Here is an 18,634-nt window from a genome sequence, read left to right as displayed (position 1 = left end):
TCTCTGTCCTGCTCTGCTTTCTCTCTGGCTTCCTTTGTCTCGTTCTCTCTGTCCTTAACTCTTAGCATCTCTCTGAGGTATCACATATCTCAGTTATCTACAACTCATCTGCTTATCATATACGAAGGCTCCTTTCTCATCATTATATAGAAGTAATATCTTAGCATCCTCCACGCTCTTTTCTCTCTGACATTGATCTCTGTTCTCTCTGGCATTCTCTGCCTCTCTCTGGCTCCCCTTTCTCTCATTCTCTCTGTCCTGCTCTGCCTCTCTCTGGCTCCCCCTTTCTCTCATTCTCTCTGTCCTGCTCTGCCTCTCTCTGGCTCCCCCTTTCTCTCATTCTCTCTGTCCTGCTCTGCCTCTCTCTGGCTTCTCTCATTCTCTGTCCTGCTCTGCCTCTCTGACTCCCCTTTCTCTCATTCTCTCTGTCCTGCTCTGCCTCTCTCTGGCTCCCCTTTCTCATTCTCTCTGTCCTGCTCTGCCTCTCTCTGGCTCCCCCTTTCTCTCATTCTCTCTGTCCTGCTCTGCCTCTCTCTGGCTCCCCCTTTCTCTCATTCTCTCTGTCCTGCTCTGCCTCTCTCTGGTTCCCCTTTCTCTCATTCTCTCTGTCCTGCTCTGCCTCTCTCTGGCTTCCCCTTTCTCTCATTCTCTCTGTCCTGCTCTGCCTCTCTCTGGCTTCCCCTTTCTCTCATTCTCTCTGTCCTGCTCTGCCTCTCTCTGGCTTCCCCTTTCTCTCATTCTCTCTGTCCTGCTCTGCCTCTCTCTGGCTTCCCCTTTCTCTCATTCTCTCTGTCCTGCTCTGCCTCTCTCTGGTTCCCCCTTTCTCTCATTCTCTCTGTCCTGCTCTGCCTCTCTCTGGCTCCCCCTTTCTCTCATTCTCTCTGTCCTGCTCTGCCTCTCTCTGGCTTCCCCTTTCTCTCATTCTCTCTGTCCTGCTCTGCCTCTCTCTGGCTTCCCCTTTCTCTCATTCTCTCTGTCCTGCTCTGCCTCTCTCTGGCTCCCCCTTTCTCTCATTCTCTCTGTCCTGCTCTGCCTCTCTGGCTCCCCCTTTCTCTCATTCTCTCTGTCCTGCTCTGCCTCTCTCTGACTCCCCCTTTCTCTCATTCTCTCTGTCCTGCTCTGCCTCTCTCTGGCTTCCCCTTTCTCTCATTCTCTCTGTCCTGCTCTGCCTCTCTCTGGCTTCCCCTTTCTCTCATTCTCTCTGTCCTGCTCTGCCTCTCTCTGGTTCCCTTTCTCTCATTCTCTCTGTCCTGCTCTGCCTCTCTCTGGCTTCCCCCTTTCTCTCATTCTCTCTGTCCTGCTCTGCCTCTCTCTGGCTTCCCCTTTCTCATTCTCTCTGTCCTGCTCTGCCTCTCTCTGGCTTCCCCTTTCTCTCATTCTCTCTGTCCTGCTCTGCCTCTCTGGCTTCCCCTTTCTCTCATTCTCTCTGTCCTGCTCTGCCTCTCTCTGGTTTCCCCTTTCTCTCATTCTCTCTGTCCTGCTCTGCCTCTCTCTGGCTTCCCCCTTCTCTCATTCTCTCTGTCCTGCTCTGCCTCTCTCTGGCTTCCCCCTTTCTCTCATTCTCTCTGTCCTGCTCTGCCTCTCTCTGGCTTCCCCTTTCTCTCATTCTCTCTGTCCTGCTCTGCCTCTCTCTGGCTTCCCCTTTCTCTCATTCTCTCTGTCCTGCTCTGCCTCTCTCTGGCTTCCCCTTTCTCTCATTCTCTCTGTCCTGTCTGCCTCTCTCTCCCCCTTTCTCTCATTCTCTCTGTCCTGCTCTGCCTCTCTCTGGCTCCCCCTTTCTCTCATTCTCTCTGTCCTGCTCTGCCTCTCTCTGGCTTCCCCTTTCTCTCATTCTCTCTGTCCTGCTCTGCCTCTCTCTGGTTCCCCTTTCTCTCATTCTCTCTGTCCTGCTCTGCCTCTCTCTGGCTCCCCCTTTCTCTCATTCTCTCTGTCCTGCTCTGCCTCTCTCTGGTTCCCCCTTTCTCTCATTCTCTCTGTCCTGCTCTGCCTCTCTCTGGCTCCCCCTTTCTCTCATTCTCTCTGTCCTGCTCTGCCTCTCTCTGGCTCCCCCTTTCTCTCATTCTCTCTGTCCTGCTCTGCCTCTCTCTGGCTTCCCCTTTCTCTCATTCTCTCTGTCCTGCTCTGCCTCTCTCTGGCTCCCCCTTTCTCTCATTCTCTCTGTCCTGCTCTGCCTCTCTCTGGCTCCCCCTTTCTCTCATTCTCTCTGTCCTGCTCTGCCTCTCTCTGGCTCCCCCTTTCTCTCATTCTCTCTGTCCTGCTCTGCCTCTCTCTGGTTCCCCCTTTCTCTCATTCTCTCTGTCCTGCTCTGCCTCTCTCTGGCTCCCCCTTTCTCTCATTCTCTCTGTCCTGCTCTGCCTCTCTCTGGCTCCCCCTTTCTCTCATTCTCTCTGTCCTGCTCTGCCTCTCTCTGGCTCCCCCTTTCTCTCATTCTCTCTGTCCTGCTCTGCCTCTCTCTGGCTCCCCTTTCTCTCATTCTCTCTGTCCTGCTCTGCCTCTCTCTGGTTCCCCCTTTCTCTCATTCTCTCTGTCCTGCTCTGCCTCTCCCTGGCTCCCCCTTTCTCTCATTCTCTCTGTCCTGCTCTGCCTCTCTGGCTCCCCCTTTCTCTCATTCTCTCTGTCCTGCTCTGCCTCTCTCTGGCTTCCCCTTTCTCTCATTCTCTCTGTCCTGCTCTGCCTCTCTCTGGCTCCCTTTCTCTCATTCTCTCTGTCCTGCTCTGCCTCTCTCTGGTTCCCCCTTTCTCTCATTCTCTCTGTCCTGCTCTGCCTCTCTCTGGCTTCCCCTTTCTCTCATTCTCTCTGTCCTGCTCTGCCTCTCTCTGGCTCCCCCTTTCTCTCATTCTCTCTGTCCTGCTCTGCCTCTCTCTGGCTCCCCTTTCTCTCATTCTCTCTGTCCTGCTCTGCCTCTCTCTGGCTTCCCCTTCTCTCATTCTCTCTGTCCTGCTCTGCCTCTCTCTGGTTCCCCTTTCTCTCATTCTCTCTGTCCTGCTCTGCCTCTCTCTGGCTCCCCCTTTCTCTCATTCTCTCTGTCCTGCTCTGCCTCTCTCTGGCTCCCCCTTTCTCTCATTCTCTCTGTCCTGCTCTGCCTCTCTCTGGCTCCCCCTTTCTCTCATTCTCTCTGTCCTGCTCTGCCTCTCTCTGGCTTCCCCTTTCTCTCATTCTCTCTGTCCTGCTCTGCCTCTCTCTGGCTCCCCCTTTCTCTCATTCTCTCTGTCCTGCTCTGCCTCTCTCTGGCTCCCCCTTTCTCTCATTCTCTCTGTCCTGCTCTGCCTCTCTCTGGCTCCCCTTTCTCTCATTCTCTCTGTCCTGCTCTGCCTCTCTCTGGCTCCCCCTTTCTCTCATTCTCTCTGTCCTGCTCTGCCTCTCTCTGGCTTCCCCTTTCTCTCATTCTCTCTGTCCTGCTCTGCCTCTCTCTGGCTCCCCCTTTCTCTCATTCTCTCTGTCCTGCTCTGCCTCTCTCTGGCTCCCCCTTTCTCTCATTCTCTCTGTCCTGCTCTGCCTCTCTCTGACTCCCCCTTTCTCTCATTCTCTCTGTCCTGCTCTGCCTCTCTCTGGCTTCCCCTTTCTCTCATTCTCTCTGTCCTGCTCTGCCTCTCTCTGGCTCCCCCTTTCTCTCATTCTCTCTGTCCTGCTCTGCCTCTCTCTGGCTCCCCCTTTCTCTCATTCTCTCTGTCCTGCTCTGCCTCTCTCTGGCTCCCCCTTTCTCTCATTCTCTCTGTCCTGCTCTGCCTCTCTCTGGCTCCCCTTTCTCTCATTCTCTCTGTCCTGCTCTGCCTCTCTCTGGCTCCCCCTTTCTCTCATTCTCTCTGTCCTGCTCTGCCTCTCTCTGGCTCCCCTTTCTCTCATTCTCTCTGTCCTGCTCTGCCTCTCTCTGGCTCCCCTTTCTCTCATTCTCTCTGTCCTGCTCTGCCTCTCTCTGGCTTCCCCTTTCTCTCATTCTCTCTGTCCTGCTCTGCCTCTCTGGTTCCCCCTTTCTCTCATTCTCTCTGTCTCTGCTCTGCCTCTCTCTGGTTCCCCTTTCTCTCATTCTCTCTGTCCTGCTCTGCCTCTCTCTGGTTCCCCCTTTCTCTCATTCTCTCTGTCCTGCTCTGCCTCTCTCTGGCTTCCCCCTTTCTCTCATTCTCTCTGTCCTGCTCTGCCTCTCTCTGGCTCCCCTTTCTCTCATTCTCTCTGTCCTGCTCTGCCTCTCTCTGGCTTCCCCTTTCTCTCATTCTCTCTGTCCTGCTCTGCCTCTCTCTGGCTTCCTTTCTCTCATTCTCTCTGTCCTGCTCTGCCTCTCTCTGGCTCCCCCTTTCTCTCATTCTCTCTGTCCTGCTCTGCCTCTCTCTGGCTCCCCCTTTCTCTCATTCTCTCTGTCCTGCTCTGCCTCTCTCTGGCTCCCCCTTTCTCTCATTCTCTCTGTCCTGCTCTGCCTCTCTCTGGCTCCCCCTTTCTCTCATTCTCTCTGTCCTGCTCTGCCTCTCTCTGGCTTCCCCTTTCTCTCATTCTCTCTGTCCTGCTCTGCCTCTCTCTGGCTCCCCCTTTCTCTCATTCTCTCTGTCCTGCTCTGCCTCTCTCTGGCTTCCCCTTTCTCTCATTCTCTCTGTCCTGCTCTGCCTCTCTGGCTTCCCCTTTCTCTCATTCTCTCTGTCCTGCTCTGCCTCTCTCTGGCTCCCCTTTCTCTCATTCTCTCTGTCCTGCTCTGCCTCTCTCTGGCTCCCCCTTTCTCTCATTCTCTCTGTCCTGCTCTGCCTCTCTCTGGCTTCCCCTTTCTCTCATTCTCTCTGTCCTGCTCTGCCTCTCTGGCTCCCCCTTTCTCTCATTCTCTCTGTCCTGCTCTGCCTCTCTCTGGTCCCCCTTTCTCTCATTCTCTCTGTCCTGCTCTGCCTCTCTGGCTCCCCTTTCTCTCATTCTCTCTGTCCTGCTCTGCCTCTCTCTGGCTTCCCCTTTCTCTCATTCTCTCTGTCCTGCTCTGCCTCTCTCTGGCTTCCCCTTTCTCTCATTCTCTCTGTCCTGCTCTGCCTCTCTCTGGCTTCCCCTTTCTCTCATTCTCTCTGTCCTGCTCTGCCTCTCTCTGGCTCCCCCTTTCTCTCATTCTCTCTGTCCTGCTCTGCCTCTCTCTGGCTCCCCCTTTCTCTCATTCTCTCTGTCCTGCTCTGCCTCTCTCTGGCTCCCCTTTCTCTCATTCTCTCTGTCCTGCTCTGCCTCTCTCTGGCTCCCCCTTTCTCTCATTCTCTCTGTCCTGCTCTGCCTCTCTCTGGCTCCCCCTTTCTCTCATTCTCTCTGTCCTGCTCTGCCTCTCTCTGGCTTCCCCTTTCTCTCATTCTCTCTGTCCTGCTCTGCCTCTCTCTGGCTTCCCCTTTCTCTCATTCTCTCTGTCCTGCTCTGCCTCTCTCTGGCTCCCCCTTTCTCTCATTCTCTCTGTCCTGCTCTGCCTCTCTCTGGCTTCCCCTTTCTCTCATTCTCTCTGTCCTGCTCTGCCTCTCTCTGGCTTCCCCTTTCTCTCATTCTCTCTGTCCTGCTCTGCCTCTCTCTGGCTTCCCCTTTCTCTCATTCTCTCTGTCCTGCTCTGCCTCTCTCTGGCTCCCCCTTTCTCTCATTCTCTCTGTCCTGCTCTGCCTCTCTCTGGCTCCCCCTTTCTCTCATTCTCTCTGTCCTGCTCTGCCTCTCTCTGGCTTCCCCTTTCTCTCATTCTCTCTGTCCTGCTCTGCCTCTCTCTGGCTTCCCCTTTCTCTCATTCTCTCTGTCCTGCTCTGCCTCTCTCTGGCTTCCCCTTTCTCTCATTCTCTCTGTCCTGCTCTGCCTCTCTCTGGTTCCCCCTTTCTCTCATTCTCTCTGTCCTGCTCTGCCTCTCTCTGGCTCCCCCTTTCTCTCATTCTCTCTGTCCTGCTCTGCCTCTCTCTGGTTCCCCTTTCTCTCATTCTCTCTGTCCTGCTCTGCCTCTCTCTGGTTCCCCTTTCTCTCATTCTCTCTGTCCTGCTCTGCCTCTCTCTGGTTCCCCCTTTCTCTCATTCTCTCTGTCCTGCTCTGCCTCTCTCTGGTTCCCCCTTTCTCTCATTCTCTCTGTCCTGCTCTGCCTCTCTCTGGCTTCCCCTTTCTCTCATTCTCTCTGTCCTGCTCTGCCTCTCTCTGGCTCCCCCTTTCTCTCATTCTCTCTGTCCTGCTCTGCCTCTCTGGCTCCCCCTTTCTCTCATTCTCTCTGTCCTGCTCTGCCTCTCTCTGGTTCCCCTTTCTCTCATTCTCTCTGTCCTGCTCTGCCTCTCTCTGGCTCCCCTCTCATTCTCTCTGTTGCTCTGCCTCTCTGACTCCCCCTTTCTCTCATTCTCTCTGTCCTGCTCTGCCTCTCTCTGGCTTCCCCTTTCTCTCATTCTCTCTGTCCTGCTCTGCCTCTCTCTGGCTTCCTTTCTCTCATTCTCTCTGTCCTGCTCTGCCTCTCTCTGGCCCCCTTTCTCTCATTCTCTCTGTCCTGCTCTGCCTCTCTCTGGCTTCCCCTTTCTCTCATTCTCTCTGTCCTGCTCTGCCTCTCTCTGGCTCCCCTTTCTCTCATTCTCTCTGTCTGCTCTGCCTCTCTCTGGCTTCCTTTCTCTCATTCTCTCTGTCCTGCTCTGCCTCTCTCTGGCTCCCCCTTTCTCTCATTCTCTCTGTCCTGCTCTGCCTCTCTCTGGCTCCCCCTTTCTCTCATTCTCTCTGTCCTGCTCTGCCTCTCTCTGGCTCCCCTTTCTCTCATTCTCTCTGTCCTGCTCTGCCTCTCTCTGGCTCCCCCTTTCTCTCATTCTCTCTGTCCTGCTCTGCCTCTCTCTGGCTTCCCCTTTCTCTCATTCTCTCTGTCCTGCTCTGCCTCTCTCTGGCTTCCCCTTTCTCTCATTCTCTCTGTCCTGCTCTGCCTCTCTCTGGCTTCCCCTTTCTCTCATTCTCTCTGCCTGCTCTGCCTCTCTCTGGCTCCCCTGCTCTCTCTCTGGCTCTGCCCCTTTCCCTCTCTCATTCTCTCTGTCCTGCTCTGCCTCTCTCTGGCTTCCCCTTTCTCTCATTCTCTCTGTCCTGCTCTGCCTCTCTCTGGCTTCCCCTTTCTCTCATTCTCTCTGTCCTGCTCTGCCTCTCTCTGGCTTCCCCTTTCTCTCATTCTCTCTGTCCTGCTCTGCCTCTCTCTGGCTCCCCTTTCCCCTTTCTCTCATTCTCTCTGTCCTTCTCTCATTCTCTCTGTCCTCTCTCTCTGGCTTCCCCTTTCTCTCATTCTCTCTGTCCTGCTCTGCCTCTCTCTGGCTCCCCCTTTCTCTCATTCTCTCTGCCTCTCTCTCTTTCTCTCATTCTCTCTGTCCTGCTCTGCCTCTCTCTGGCTTCCCTTTCTCTCATTCTCTCTGTCTTGCTCTGCCTCTTTCTGGCTCCCCCTTTCTCTCATTCTCTCTGTCCTGCTCTGCCTCTCTCTGGCTCCCCTTTCTCTCATTCTCTCTGTCTTGCTCTGCCTCTTTCTGGCTCCCCCTTTCTCTCATTCTCTCTGTCTTGCTCTGCCTCTCTCTTGCTTCCCCTTTCTCTCTCTCTCATTCCACAAACACACACTCAACCCTCCCCCAACACACACACCCGCCCCCACACTTCACACCCCAACACTACTGCACTGTACCTATCCACGGTCGCCTCAAGTAGCCCCATGGCGAATCCCGGGGTACAGGAAGCTGATTGGTGGAGCCAGGAGCCCACAGCCCGATAGGCACGCCGTAATTACAGACGGCCCTAAAACCAGGCCTTTTCCGGATCCAATTCATAATGGGCAGTATCCCTCACGTTCAGGCCTCAACCTCTAGTAGGTAAACAGACCCAACTCCCTAAACACAGGGCTGTTTGCAGAGCCTCCACAGAGGAAAGACCAGCCCATCTATCACCTACCCATCTGTTAGACCTCGTAACATCTATCACCTACCCATCTGTTAGACCTCGTAATATCTTATATACTGAGGCTAAGTTCATGACCTTACCACTGTTTTGGAACGTAATACACACACACAGGTTATACACACATTATACACACATACTATATACACACATATATACACTACCCTTCAAAAGTTTGGGGTCACTTAGAAATGTCCTTGTTTTTGAAAGAAAGCACTTTTTTTTTGTCCATTAAAATAACATCAAATTGATCAGAAATACAGTGTAGACATTGTTAATGTTGTAAATTACTATTGTAGCTGGAAACGGCTGATTTTTAATGGAATATCTACAGAGGCCCATTATCAGCAACCATCACTCCTGTGTTCCAATGGCACGTTGTGTTAGCTAATCCAAGTTTATCATTTTAAAGGCTAATTGATCATTAGAAAACCCTTTTTGCAATTATGTTAGTGTAACCGATGGCTAGCTAGTTAGCGGGATGCACGCTAATAGCGTTTCAATCGGTGACATCACTCGCTCTGAGACCTTGAAGTAGTTTGCTACTTGCTCTGCCGCGTCTTTTGTGGCGCGATGGGTAACGATGCTTTTTGGGAGGCCGTTGTTAATGTGTGCAGAGGGTCCCTATTTTGAGCCCAGGTAGGGGCGAGGAGAGGGACGGAAGCTATACTGTTACATTAGCACAGCTGAAAACCGTTGTCCTGATGAAAGAAGCAATAAAACTGGCCTTCTTTACACTAGCTGAATGTCTGGAGCATCAGCATTTGTGGGTTTGATTACAGGTTCAAAATGGCCAGAAACAAAGAACTTTCTTCTGAAACTCGTCAGTCTATTCTTGTTCTGAGAAATGAAGACTATTCCATGCGAGAAATTGACAAGAAACTGAAGATCTCATACAACGCTGTGTACAGCAGTTCACAGAACAGCGCAAACTGGCGCTAACCAGAATAGAAAGAGGAGTCGGAGGCCCTGGTGCACAACTGAGCAAGAGGACAAGTACATTAGACACGCCTCACAAGTCCTCAACTGGCAGCTTCATTAAATAGTACCCACAAAACACCAGTCTCAACGTCAACAGTGAAGAGGAGACTCCGGGATGCTGGCCTTCTAGGCAGAATCCTCTGTCCAGTGTCTGTGTTCTGTCCAGTGTCTGTGTTCTGTCCAGTGTCTGTGTTCTGTCCAGTGTCTGTGTTCTGTCCAGTATCTGTGTTCTGTCCAGTGTCTGTGTTCTGTCCAGTATCTGTGTTCTGTCCAGTGTCTGTGTTCTGTCCAGTGTCTGTGTTCTGTCCAGTGTCTGTGTTCTGTCCAGTATCTGTGTTCTGTCCAGTGTCTGTGTTCTGTCCAGTATCTGTGTTCTGTCCAGTGTCTGTGTTCTTTTGCTCATCTTAATCTTTTCTTTTTATTGGCCAGTCTGAGTTGTGGCTTTTTTTTTGCAACTCTGCCTAGAAGGCCAGCATCCCGGAGTCGCCTCTTCACTGTTGACGTTGAGACTGGTGTTTTGTGGGTACTATTTAATGAAGCTGTTGTAGCCGTTTTCAGCTACAATAGTAATTTACAACATTAACAATGTCTACACTGTATTTCTGATCAATTTGATGTTATTTTAATGGGCATAAACGTTTTTGATATACACACACACACACACACACACACACACACACACACACACACACACACACACACACACACACACACACACACACACACACACACACACACACTGTTTTCAGTGTGTTTGTTCCTTCATGTCCTTGTTGTGGAGAGACTGCGATGGCAACTAAAGTTAGATTCTGTTCTGTCCTTTCCCCATTCCTCCCCATCCCTTCTCTCCTATCCCCCTCCCCTCCTCCCCCTCCCCCATTCCTCCCCATCCCTTCTCTCCTATCCCCTCCCCCTCCTCTCTCCCTCCCCCCCTTCTCTCCCCATCCCCTCCCTCCCTCCCCATTCCTCCCCATCCCTTCTCCTATCCCCTCCTCCCCCTCCCCCCATTCCTCCCCATCCCTTCTCTCCTATCCCCCCCTCCCCCTCCTCTCCCTCCCCATTCCTCCCCATCCTTCTCCTATCCCCTCCCCTCCTCCCCCCCCCCCATTCCTCCCCATCCCTTCTCTCCTATCCCTCCTCCTCCTCCCCCTCCCCCCATTCCTCCCCATCCCTTCTCTCCTATCCCCCTCCCTCCTCCCCCCCTCCCCATTCTCCCCATCCCTTCTCTCCTATCCCCCCCTCCTCTCCTCCTCCCCATTCCTCCCCATCCCTTCTCTCCTATCCCTCCCCTCCCTCCTCCCCATTCCTCCCCATCCCTTCTCTCCTATCCCCTCCCCTCCTCCCTCCTCCTCCCCATTCCTCCCCATCCCTTCTCTCCTATCCCCCTCCTCCCCTCCACTCCCCATTCCTCCCCATCCCCATCCCCATCCCCCATCCCCATCCCCATCCCCACTCTCCTATCCCCCTCCCCTCCTCCCCCTCCCCCATTCCTCCCCATCCCTTCTCTCCTATCCCCCTCCCCTCCTCTCCCCTCCCCAGACGGCCAGTAGGGTGAGACTGGAGGAGGCGTCTCCCGGCCCGTTCTGACAGGCGTCCGTACCGGCCTGCTGTCAGAGGGCGTTTTGGAAGTGAAGCATGCTGGGAGGTGGCGTCATGTGTGCGACCAGGGCTGGGACCTCAGCGGCAGCCGTGTGGTGTGTGGCATGCTGGGATACCCCTCCGCCGAGGCATACGACCACACCGTCTACAGGTAAGGGAGAGAGGGTGTGTTTGTGTCTGGAAAGGTGTGTCCCCATTTTGACATCCCCATTTTTCACATAAATGTGTGTGTTTGTGTGTGTGTGTGTGTGCTTGTGTGTGTGTGTGTGTGTGTGTGTCGGGGGGTGCAGAGCCAGCATTACTACCACCATCCACACAGCAGTTACTCACTAGCATTGGGCTAACCATGCCTGCGTGTCTGGACGTTGCCTCATCATAGTAGGCTATGCACATTTAAATAGTCTTAAATAGCAGGTGTGTGTCCCAAATGACTAGCCTTTTTAGTGCACTACTTTTTATGAAAGCCCTGGTCAAACATAGTGCCCTAAATAGGGAATAGGGTGTGATTTGGGACGTAGCCTTAAAGAGTATGTTATTAATGTCAGAGGCTGGCTGTAGGAGGAGCATCATGTGTGTTTGGATGGAGACCAGGAACGTATCCTCTAATCTCATGTAATTATACACAACCGGTGGAAATAGCATACGACAGCACTTCCTATAAGTCTTATAAAAACTCTCTAGTTTTCTCTCTCTCTCTGTCTATCTCACCCCGTCTATCTCTCACCCCGTCTATCTCTCACCCGTCTATCTCTCACCCCATCTATCTCTCACCCGTCTATCTCTCACCCCATCTATCTCTCACCCCTATCTCTCACCCGTCTATCTCTCACCCCGTCTATCTCTCACCCCGTCTATCTCTCACCCCGTCTATCTCTCACCCCGTCTATCTCTCACCCCGTCTATCTCTCACCCGTCTATCTCTCACCCCGTCTATCTCTCACCCCGTCTATCTCTCACCCCGTCTATCTCTCACCCCATCTATCTCTCACCGTCTATCTCTCACCCCGTCTATCTCTCACCCCATCTCTCACCCCATCTATCTCTCACCCCTATCTCTCACCCGTCTATCTCTCACCCCGTCTATCTCTCACCCGTCTATCTCTCACCCCATCTATCTCTCACCCGTCTATCTCTCACCCGTCTATCTCTCACCCCGTCTATCTCTCACCCCGTCTATCTCTCACCCGTCTATCTCTCACCCCGTCTATCTCTCGTTCTCTATCTATCCCTCACCCCATCTATCTCTCACCCCGTCTATCTCTCACCCCGTCTATCTCTCACCCGTCTATCTCTCACCCCGTCTATCTCTCACCCCGTCTATCTCTCACCCGTCTATCTCTCACCCCGTCTATCTCTCGTTCTCTATCTATCCCTCACCCCATCTATCTCTCACCCCGTCTATCTCTCACCCGTCTATCTCTCACCCCGTCTATCTCTCGTTCTCTATCTATCTCTCACCCCATCTATCTCTCACCCCGTCTATCTCTCACCCCATCTATCTCTCACCCCGTCTATCTCTGACCCCCTCCCCCATTCCTCCCCATCCCTTCTCTCCTATCCCCTCCCCCTCCTCCCCCTCCCCATTCCTCCCCATCCCTTCTCTCCTATCCCCATTCCTCCCCATCCTTCTCTCCTATCCCCCTCCCTCCTCTCCCCTCCCCCATTCCTCCCCATCCCTCACCCCTACATCTCACCCCTTCTATCTCTCACTCGTCTATCTCTCACCCCATCTATCTCTCACCCCGTCTATCTCTCACCCCATCTATCTCTCACCCCGTCTATCTCTCACCCCATCTACCCCATCTATCTCTCACCCCATCTATCTCTCACCCCGTCTATCTCTCACCCCATCTATCTCTCACCCCGTCTATCTCTCACCCGTCTATCTCTCACCACATCTATCTCTCACCCCATCTATCTCTCACCCCGTCTATCTCTCACCCCGTCTATCTCTCGTTCTCTATCTGTTTCTCTCTCTCTCTGTCTATCTCTCACCCCATCTATCTCTCGTTCTCTATCTGTTTCTCTCTCTCTCTGTCTATCTCTCACCCTATCTAACTCTCGTTCTCTATCTGTGTCTCTCTCTCTCTGTCTATCTCTCACCACATCTATCTCTCACCCCATCTATCTCTCGTTCTCTATCTGTTTATCTCTCACCCCATCTATCTCTCATTCTCTATCTGTTTCTCTCTCTCTCTCTCTCTGTCTATCTCTCACCCCATCTATCTCTCGTTCTCTATCTGTCTATCTCTCACCCCATCTATCTCTCGTTCTCTATCTGTTTCTCTCTCTCTCTGTCTATCTCTCACCCTATCTAACTCTCGTTCTCTATCTGTGTCTCTCTCTCTCTGTCTATCTCTCACCCCATCTATCTCTCGTTCTCTATCTGTTTCTCTCTCACCCCATCTATCTCTCACCCCATCTATCTCTCGTTCTCTCTCTGTCTCTCACCCCATCTATCTCTCGTTCTCTCTCTGTCTATCTCTCACCCCATCTATCTCTCGTTCTCTATCTGTTTCTCTCTCTCTCTTCTCTCTCTACCTCTGGTTTCAGTATCTGTGTTTCAGTGGCTACATGGTTTGGTTGGGAAAGGTTTGTGTCTTTCAGTGAGTAACGTTTATTGATACAATTATCTTGGTTTGTGTTTTTGTAGGCTACAGTAGTTCCATTATTTCCCCAAGTCTCCCACATGTCACTTCTACAGTCATATTCTAGAACACTTAGATCTGTAGAATCCATTACCCGGGCGATGGACGTCTCGGTGAATCTCGTCCATCTGTCCATCTGTCTGTCCCCAGCTGTAAATAACCTTTATAAAGGCACAGACCTTTAGAGTCTACAGACACACAGACCACCTCTGTCTGTCCGTCCAGCCACAGGCTTTATTTACGGCCTGTGTGGAGGATGTCTCCTCTACCCTAAACTATCTTTACATCCCAGATAATTACAGCTAATGTCCAGGTTAGGCTGCTGAATAAACACACACACACACACACACACACACACACACACACACACACACACACACACACACACACACACACACACACACACACACACACACACACACACACACACACACACACACACACACACACACACACACACACACACACACACACACTGCTACATTTTTAAAAATCAGTTCCTCTTTACAGTCACTTCCTGATTGAGATCACAAACCACAGAGTTGGATAGGGGGAGCACTTGGCACACCATTATGGCAAAGACGCAAAGAGGTGCCCTCTCTCCAACTCTATGCCACTAAACCCACCGAGACCTCCACATTTTCCTCGTCTAGGAATCCCCTTTTCGGGGAAGATTTTCAGCTTTTTAACAGAGGTTTTTCTGCCCCAGTTGACGAGGTGTGAGGCTGGAGAAAGGTTGTGAATGTTTCAACGCCAGAGAGAGAAAAAAAAGGGTTTTGTTGTTGTTCTTTTTCTTCATGAGATGAAAACATTGCCACGTTTGCTGTTCCCCTCTCAGAGGAAATAACAGTGATTTGATGCCAGCCTTTCGTCTCTCCAAATCTCTCAACAGTTTCTAAATGTGTTTCAAAGAGAACGTTAGGCCAATGTTGACACAGAGCTTAAAGGTGTTTATACACACGTACACAACTCTAGAGGTTTTTAGACAAACATTTCACCTCAGTAGTCAGTTAGTGGGCCCTGTGCTGGCCTCCCATTTTGTCAGCCAGTCATTTGGAAGAGCAGATGGCAGACAATATTATTTATTTTTAAAACGGTGACCGGTGCTTCCTTCCACCTAAACCACAGAGCAGATGAATGATGGTGTCTTAGCCTCCTTCCACCTAAACCACAGAGCAGATGAATGATGGTGTCTTAGCCTCCTTCCACCTAAACCACAGAGGAGATGAATGATGGTGTCTTAGCCTCCTTCCACCTAAACCACAGAGCCAATGAATGATTGGGACTTAGCCTCCTTCCACCTAAACCACAGAGCAGATGAATGATGGAGACTTAGCCTCCTTCCACCTAAACCACAGAGCAGATGAATGATGGTGTCTTAGCCTGCTTCCACCTAAACCACAGAGCAGATGAATGATGGTGTCTTAGCCTCCTTCCACCTAAACCACAGAGCAGATGAATGATGGGGACTTAGCCTCCTTCCACCTAAACCACAGAGCAGATGAATGATGGTGTCTTAGCCTCCTTCCACGTAAACCACAGAGCAGATGAATGATGGGGACTTAGCCTCCTTCCACCTAAACCACAGAGCAGATGAATGATGGTGTCTTAGCCTCCTTCAACCTAAACCACAGAGCAGATGAATGATGGTGTCTTAGCCTCCTTCAACCTAAACCACAGAGCAGATGAATGATGGTGTCTTAGCCTCCTTCCACCTAAACCACAGAGCAGATGAATGATGGTGTCTTAGCCTCCTTCCACCTAAACCACAGAGCAGATGAATGATAGAAGGACAAGCACAGCCATCTCTGCTCTGCCGTTTGATTCAGAGAGCCTAACTTCAGTATCTGTCAGTGATGGACAGCTGGGCTGTGTCCCAAATGACATCATACTCCTATATACTGCGCTACATTCTGACCAGAGAATGCATCATACTCCCTATATACTGCGCTACATTCTGACCAGAGGGCCCTGCATCATACTCCCTATATACTGCGCTACATTCTGACCAGAGGGCCCTGCATCATACTCCCTATATACTGCGCTACATTCTGACCAGAGGGCCCTGCATCATACTCTGCCTATATACTGCTCTACATTCTGACCAGAGGGCCCTGCATCATACTCCCTATATACTGCACTACATTCTGACCAGAGGGCCCTGCATCATACTCCCTATATACTGCGCTACATTCTGACCAGAGGGCCCTGCATCATACTCCCTATATACTGCGCTACATTCTGACCAGAGGGCCCTGCATCATACTCCCTATATACTGCTCTACATTCTGACCAGAGGGCCCTGCATCATACTCCCTATATACTGCACTACATTCTGACCAGAGGGCCCTGCATCATACTCCCTATATACTGCGCTACATTCTGACCAGAGGGCCCTGCATCATACTCCCTATATACTGCGCTACATTCTGACCAGAGGGCCCTGCATCATACTCCCTATATACTGCACTACATTCTGACCAGAGGGCTCTGCATCATACTCCCTGTATACTGCACTACATTCTGACCAGAGGGCTCTGCATCATACTCCCTATATACTGCTCTACATTCTGACCAGAGGGCTCTGCATCATACTCCCTATATACTGCTCTACATTCTGACCAGAGGGCCCTGTTCTAAAACAGTACACTAAATAGGGAATATGGTGCCATTTGGGCTGATCCTGGTGTTCTGGGCGTTTAACTTGAGGTTGAGAGGTTGGTTTATGCGTCAGTGAATGACTGTCTCTTCTGTGGTGCCAAATGGTACTTTAGTCTGGTTTGGTCTTACTCTACTGGTTGGCCAAGTTCACTTTGGCCTCACCCGGTCCAGTCTTAGCCAAGTCTTCCCAACCTGGTCCAGTCCTGGCCAAGTCTTCCCAACCCGGTCCAGTCTTAGCCAAGTCTTCCCAACCTGGTCCAGTCCTAGCCAAGTCTTCCCAACCCGGTCCAGTCTTAGCCAAGTCTTCCCAACCCAGTCCAGTCTTAGCCAAGTCTTCCCAACCTGGTCACTCTGCTGTGTCAGCTATAACCCCACTGACTGACCTGGTGTCAGCTATAACCCCACTGACTGACCTGATGTCAGCTATAACCCCACTGACTGACCTGATGTCAGCTATAACCCCACTGACTGACCTGATGTCAGCTATAACCCCACTGACTGACCTGGTGTCAGCTATAACCCCACTGACTGATCTGGTGTCAGCTATAACCCCACTGACTGATCTGGTGTCAGCTATAACCCCACTGACTGACCTGATGTCAGCTATAACCCCACTGACTGACCTGGTGTCAGCTATAACCCCACTGACTGACCTGATGTCAGCTATAACCCCACTGACTGATCTGATGTCAGCTATAACCCCACTGACTGACCTGGTGTCAGCTATAACCCCACTGACTGACCTGATGTCAGCTATAACCCCACTGACTGACCTGATGTCAGCTATAACCCCACTGACTGACCTGATGTCAGCTATAACCCCACTGACTGATCTGATGTCAGCTATAACCCCACTGACTGATCTGGTGTCAGCTATAACCCCACTGATCTGGTGTCAGCTATAACCCCACTGACTGACCTGATGTCAGCTATAACCCCACTGACTGATCTGATGTCAGCTATAACCCCACTGACTGACCTGATGTCAGCTATAACCCCACTGACTGATCTGATGTCAGCTATAACCCCACTGACTGACCTGGTGTCAGCTATAACCCCCACTGACTGATCTGATGTCAGCTATAACCCCACTGACTGATCTGATGTCAGCTATAACCCCACTGACTGATCTGATGTCAGCTATAACCCCACTGACTGACCTGATGTCAGCTATAACCCCACTGACTGACCTGGTGTCAGCTATAACCCCACTGACTGACCTGGTGTCAGCTATAACCCCACTGACTGACCTGATGTCAGCTATAACCCCACTGACTGACCTGGTGTCAGCTATAACCCCACTGACTGACCTGATGTCAGCTATAACCCCACTGACTGACCTGATGTCAGCTATAACCCCACTGACTGACCTGCTGTGTCAGCTATAACCCCACTGACTGATCTGGTGTCAGCTATAACCCCACTGACTGACCTGGTGTCAGCTATAACCCCACTGACTGATCTGGTGTCAGCTATAACCCCACTGACTGACCTGGTGTCAGCTATAACCCCACTGACTGACCTGGTGTCAGCTATAACCCCACTGACTGACCTGGTGTCAGCTATAACCCCACTGACTGACCTGGTGTCAGCTATAACCCCACTGACTGACCTGGTGTCAGCTATAACCCCACTGACTGATCTGATGTCAGCTATAACCCCACTGACTGACCTGATGTCAGCTATAACCCCACTGACTGACCTGATGTCAGCTATAACCCCACTGACTGATCTGGTGTCAGCTATAACCCCACTGACTGACCTGGTGTCAGCTATAACCCCACTGACTGATCTGGTGTCAGCTATAACCCCACTGACTGACCTGATGTCAGCTATAACCCCACTGACTGACCTGATGTCAGCTATAACCCCACTGACTGATCTGGTGTGTGGAGCTGTTCCTAGACTCCGGTGGGCTGTTTCTCAGTGTGGTTTCTATCTCTGATTACCATGAACGGGACATCTGCAGTGTTTATCATGAACAGGACATCTGCAGTGTTTATCATGAACAGGACATCTGCAGTGTTTATCATGAACAGGACATCTGCAGTGTTTATCATGAACGGGACATCTGCAGTGTTTACCATGAACAGGACATCTGCAGTGTTTACCATGAACAGGACATCTGCAGTGTTTACCATGAACGGGACATCTGCAGTGTTTACCATGAACAGGACATCTGCAGTGTTTACCATGAATGGGACATCTGCAGTGTTTATCATGAACAGGACATCTGCAGTGTTTATCATGAACAGGACATCTGCAGTGTTGACCATGAATGGGACATCTGCAGTGTTTATCATGAACAGGACATCTGCAGTGTTTATCATGAACAGGACATCTGCAGTGTTTATCATGAATGGGACATCTGCAGTGTTTACCATGAACAGGACATCTGCAGTGTTGACCATGAACAGGACATCTGCAGTGTTTATCATGAACGGGACATCTGCAGTGTTTACCATGAACAGGACATCTGCAGTGTTGACCATGAACAGGACATCTGCAGTGTTTACCATGAACAGGACATCTGCAGTGTTTACCATGAACAGGACATCTGCAGTGTTTATCATGAACAGGACATCTGCAGTGTTTATCATGAACAGGACATCTGCAGTGTTTACCATGAATGGGACATCTGCAGTGTTTATCATGAATGGGACATCTGCAGTGTTTACCATGAACGGGACATCTGCAGTGTTTACCATGAACAGGACATCTGCAGTGTTTATCATGAACAGGACATCTGCAGTGTTTATCATGAACAGGACATCTGCAGTGTTTACCATGAACGGGACATCTGCAGTGTTTACCATGAACAGGACATCTGCAGTGTTTACCATGAACGGGACATCTGCAGTGTTTACCATGAACGGGACATC

The 18,634-nt window shown here is 51.3% G+C and overlaps 1 protein-coding gene across 1 annotated transcript in view; it reads left to right on the top strand.

The window, feature by feature from the left end:
* Window positions 1-10,383: 10,383 nt before the first annotated feature.
* LOC127925005 (lysyl oxidase homolog 4-like) overlaps window positions 10,384-18,634 on the top strand; it is a gene marked incomplete at both ends in the record, with an annotated part of 53,443 nt that continues 45,192 nt past the window's right edge. The window contains 2 exon segments of the mRNA XM_052509647.1: window positions 10,384-10,414; window positions 10,417-10,594. Of these exon segments, the coding sequence (XP_052365607.1) occupies window positions 10,384-10,414; window positions 10,417-10,594 (209 nt within the window).

This window comes from Oncorhynchus keta, unplaced genomic scaffold (assembly GCF_023373465.1).
Source record: "Oncorhynchus keta strain PuntledgeMale-10-30-2019 unplaced genomic scaffold, Oket_V2 Un_contig_4904_pilon_pilon, whole genome shotgun sequence".
NCBI lineage: Eukaryota > Metazoa > Chordata > Actinopteri > Salmoniformes > Salmonidae > Oncorhynchus > Oncorhynchus keta.
Note: the sequence above shows the minus strand (reverse complement) of the source record. Positions and strands in the feature narration are given on the sequence as shown.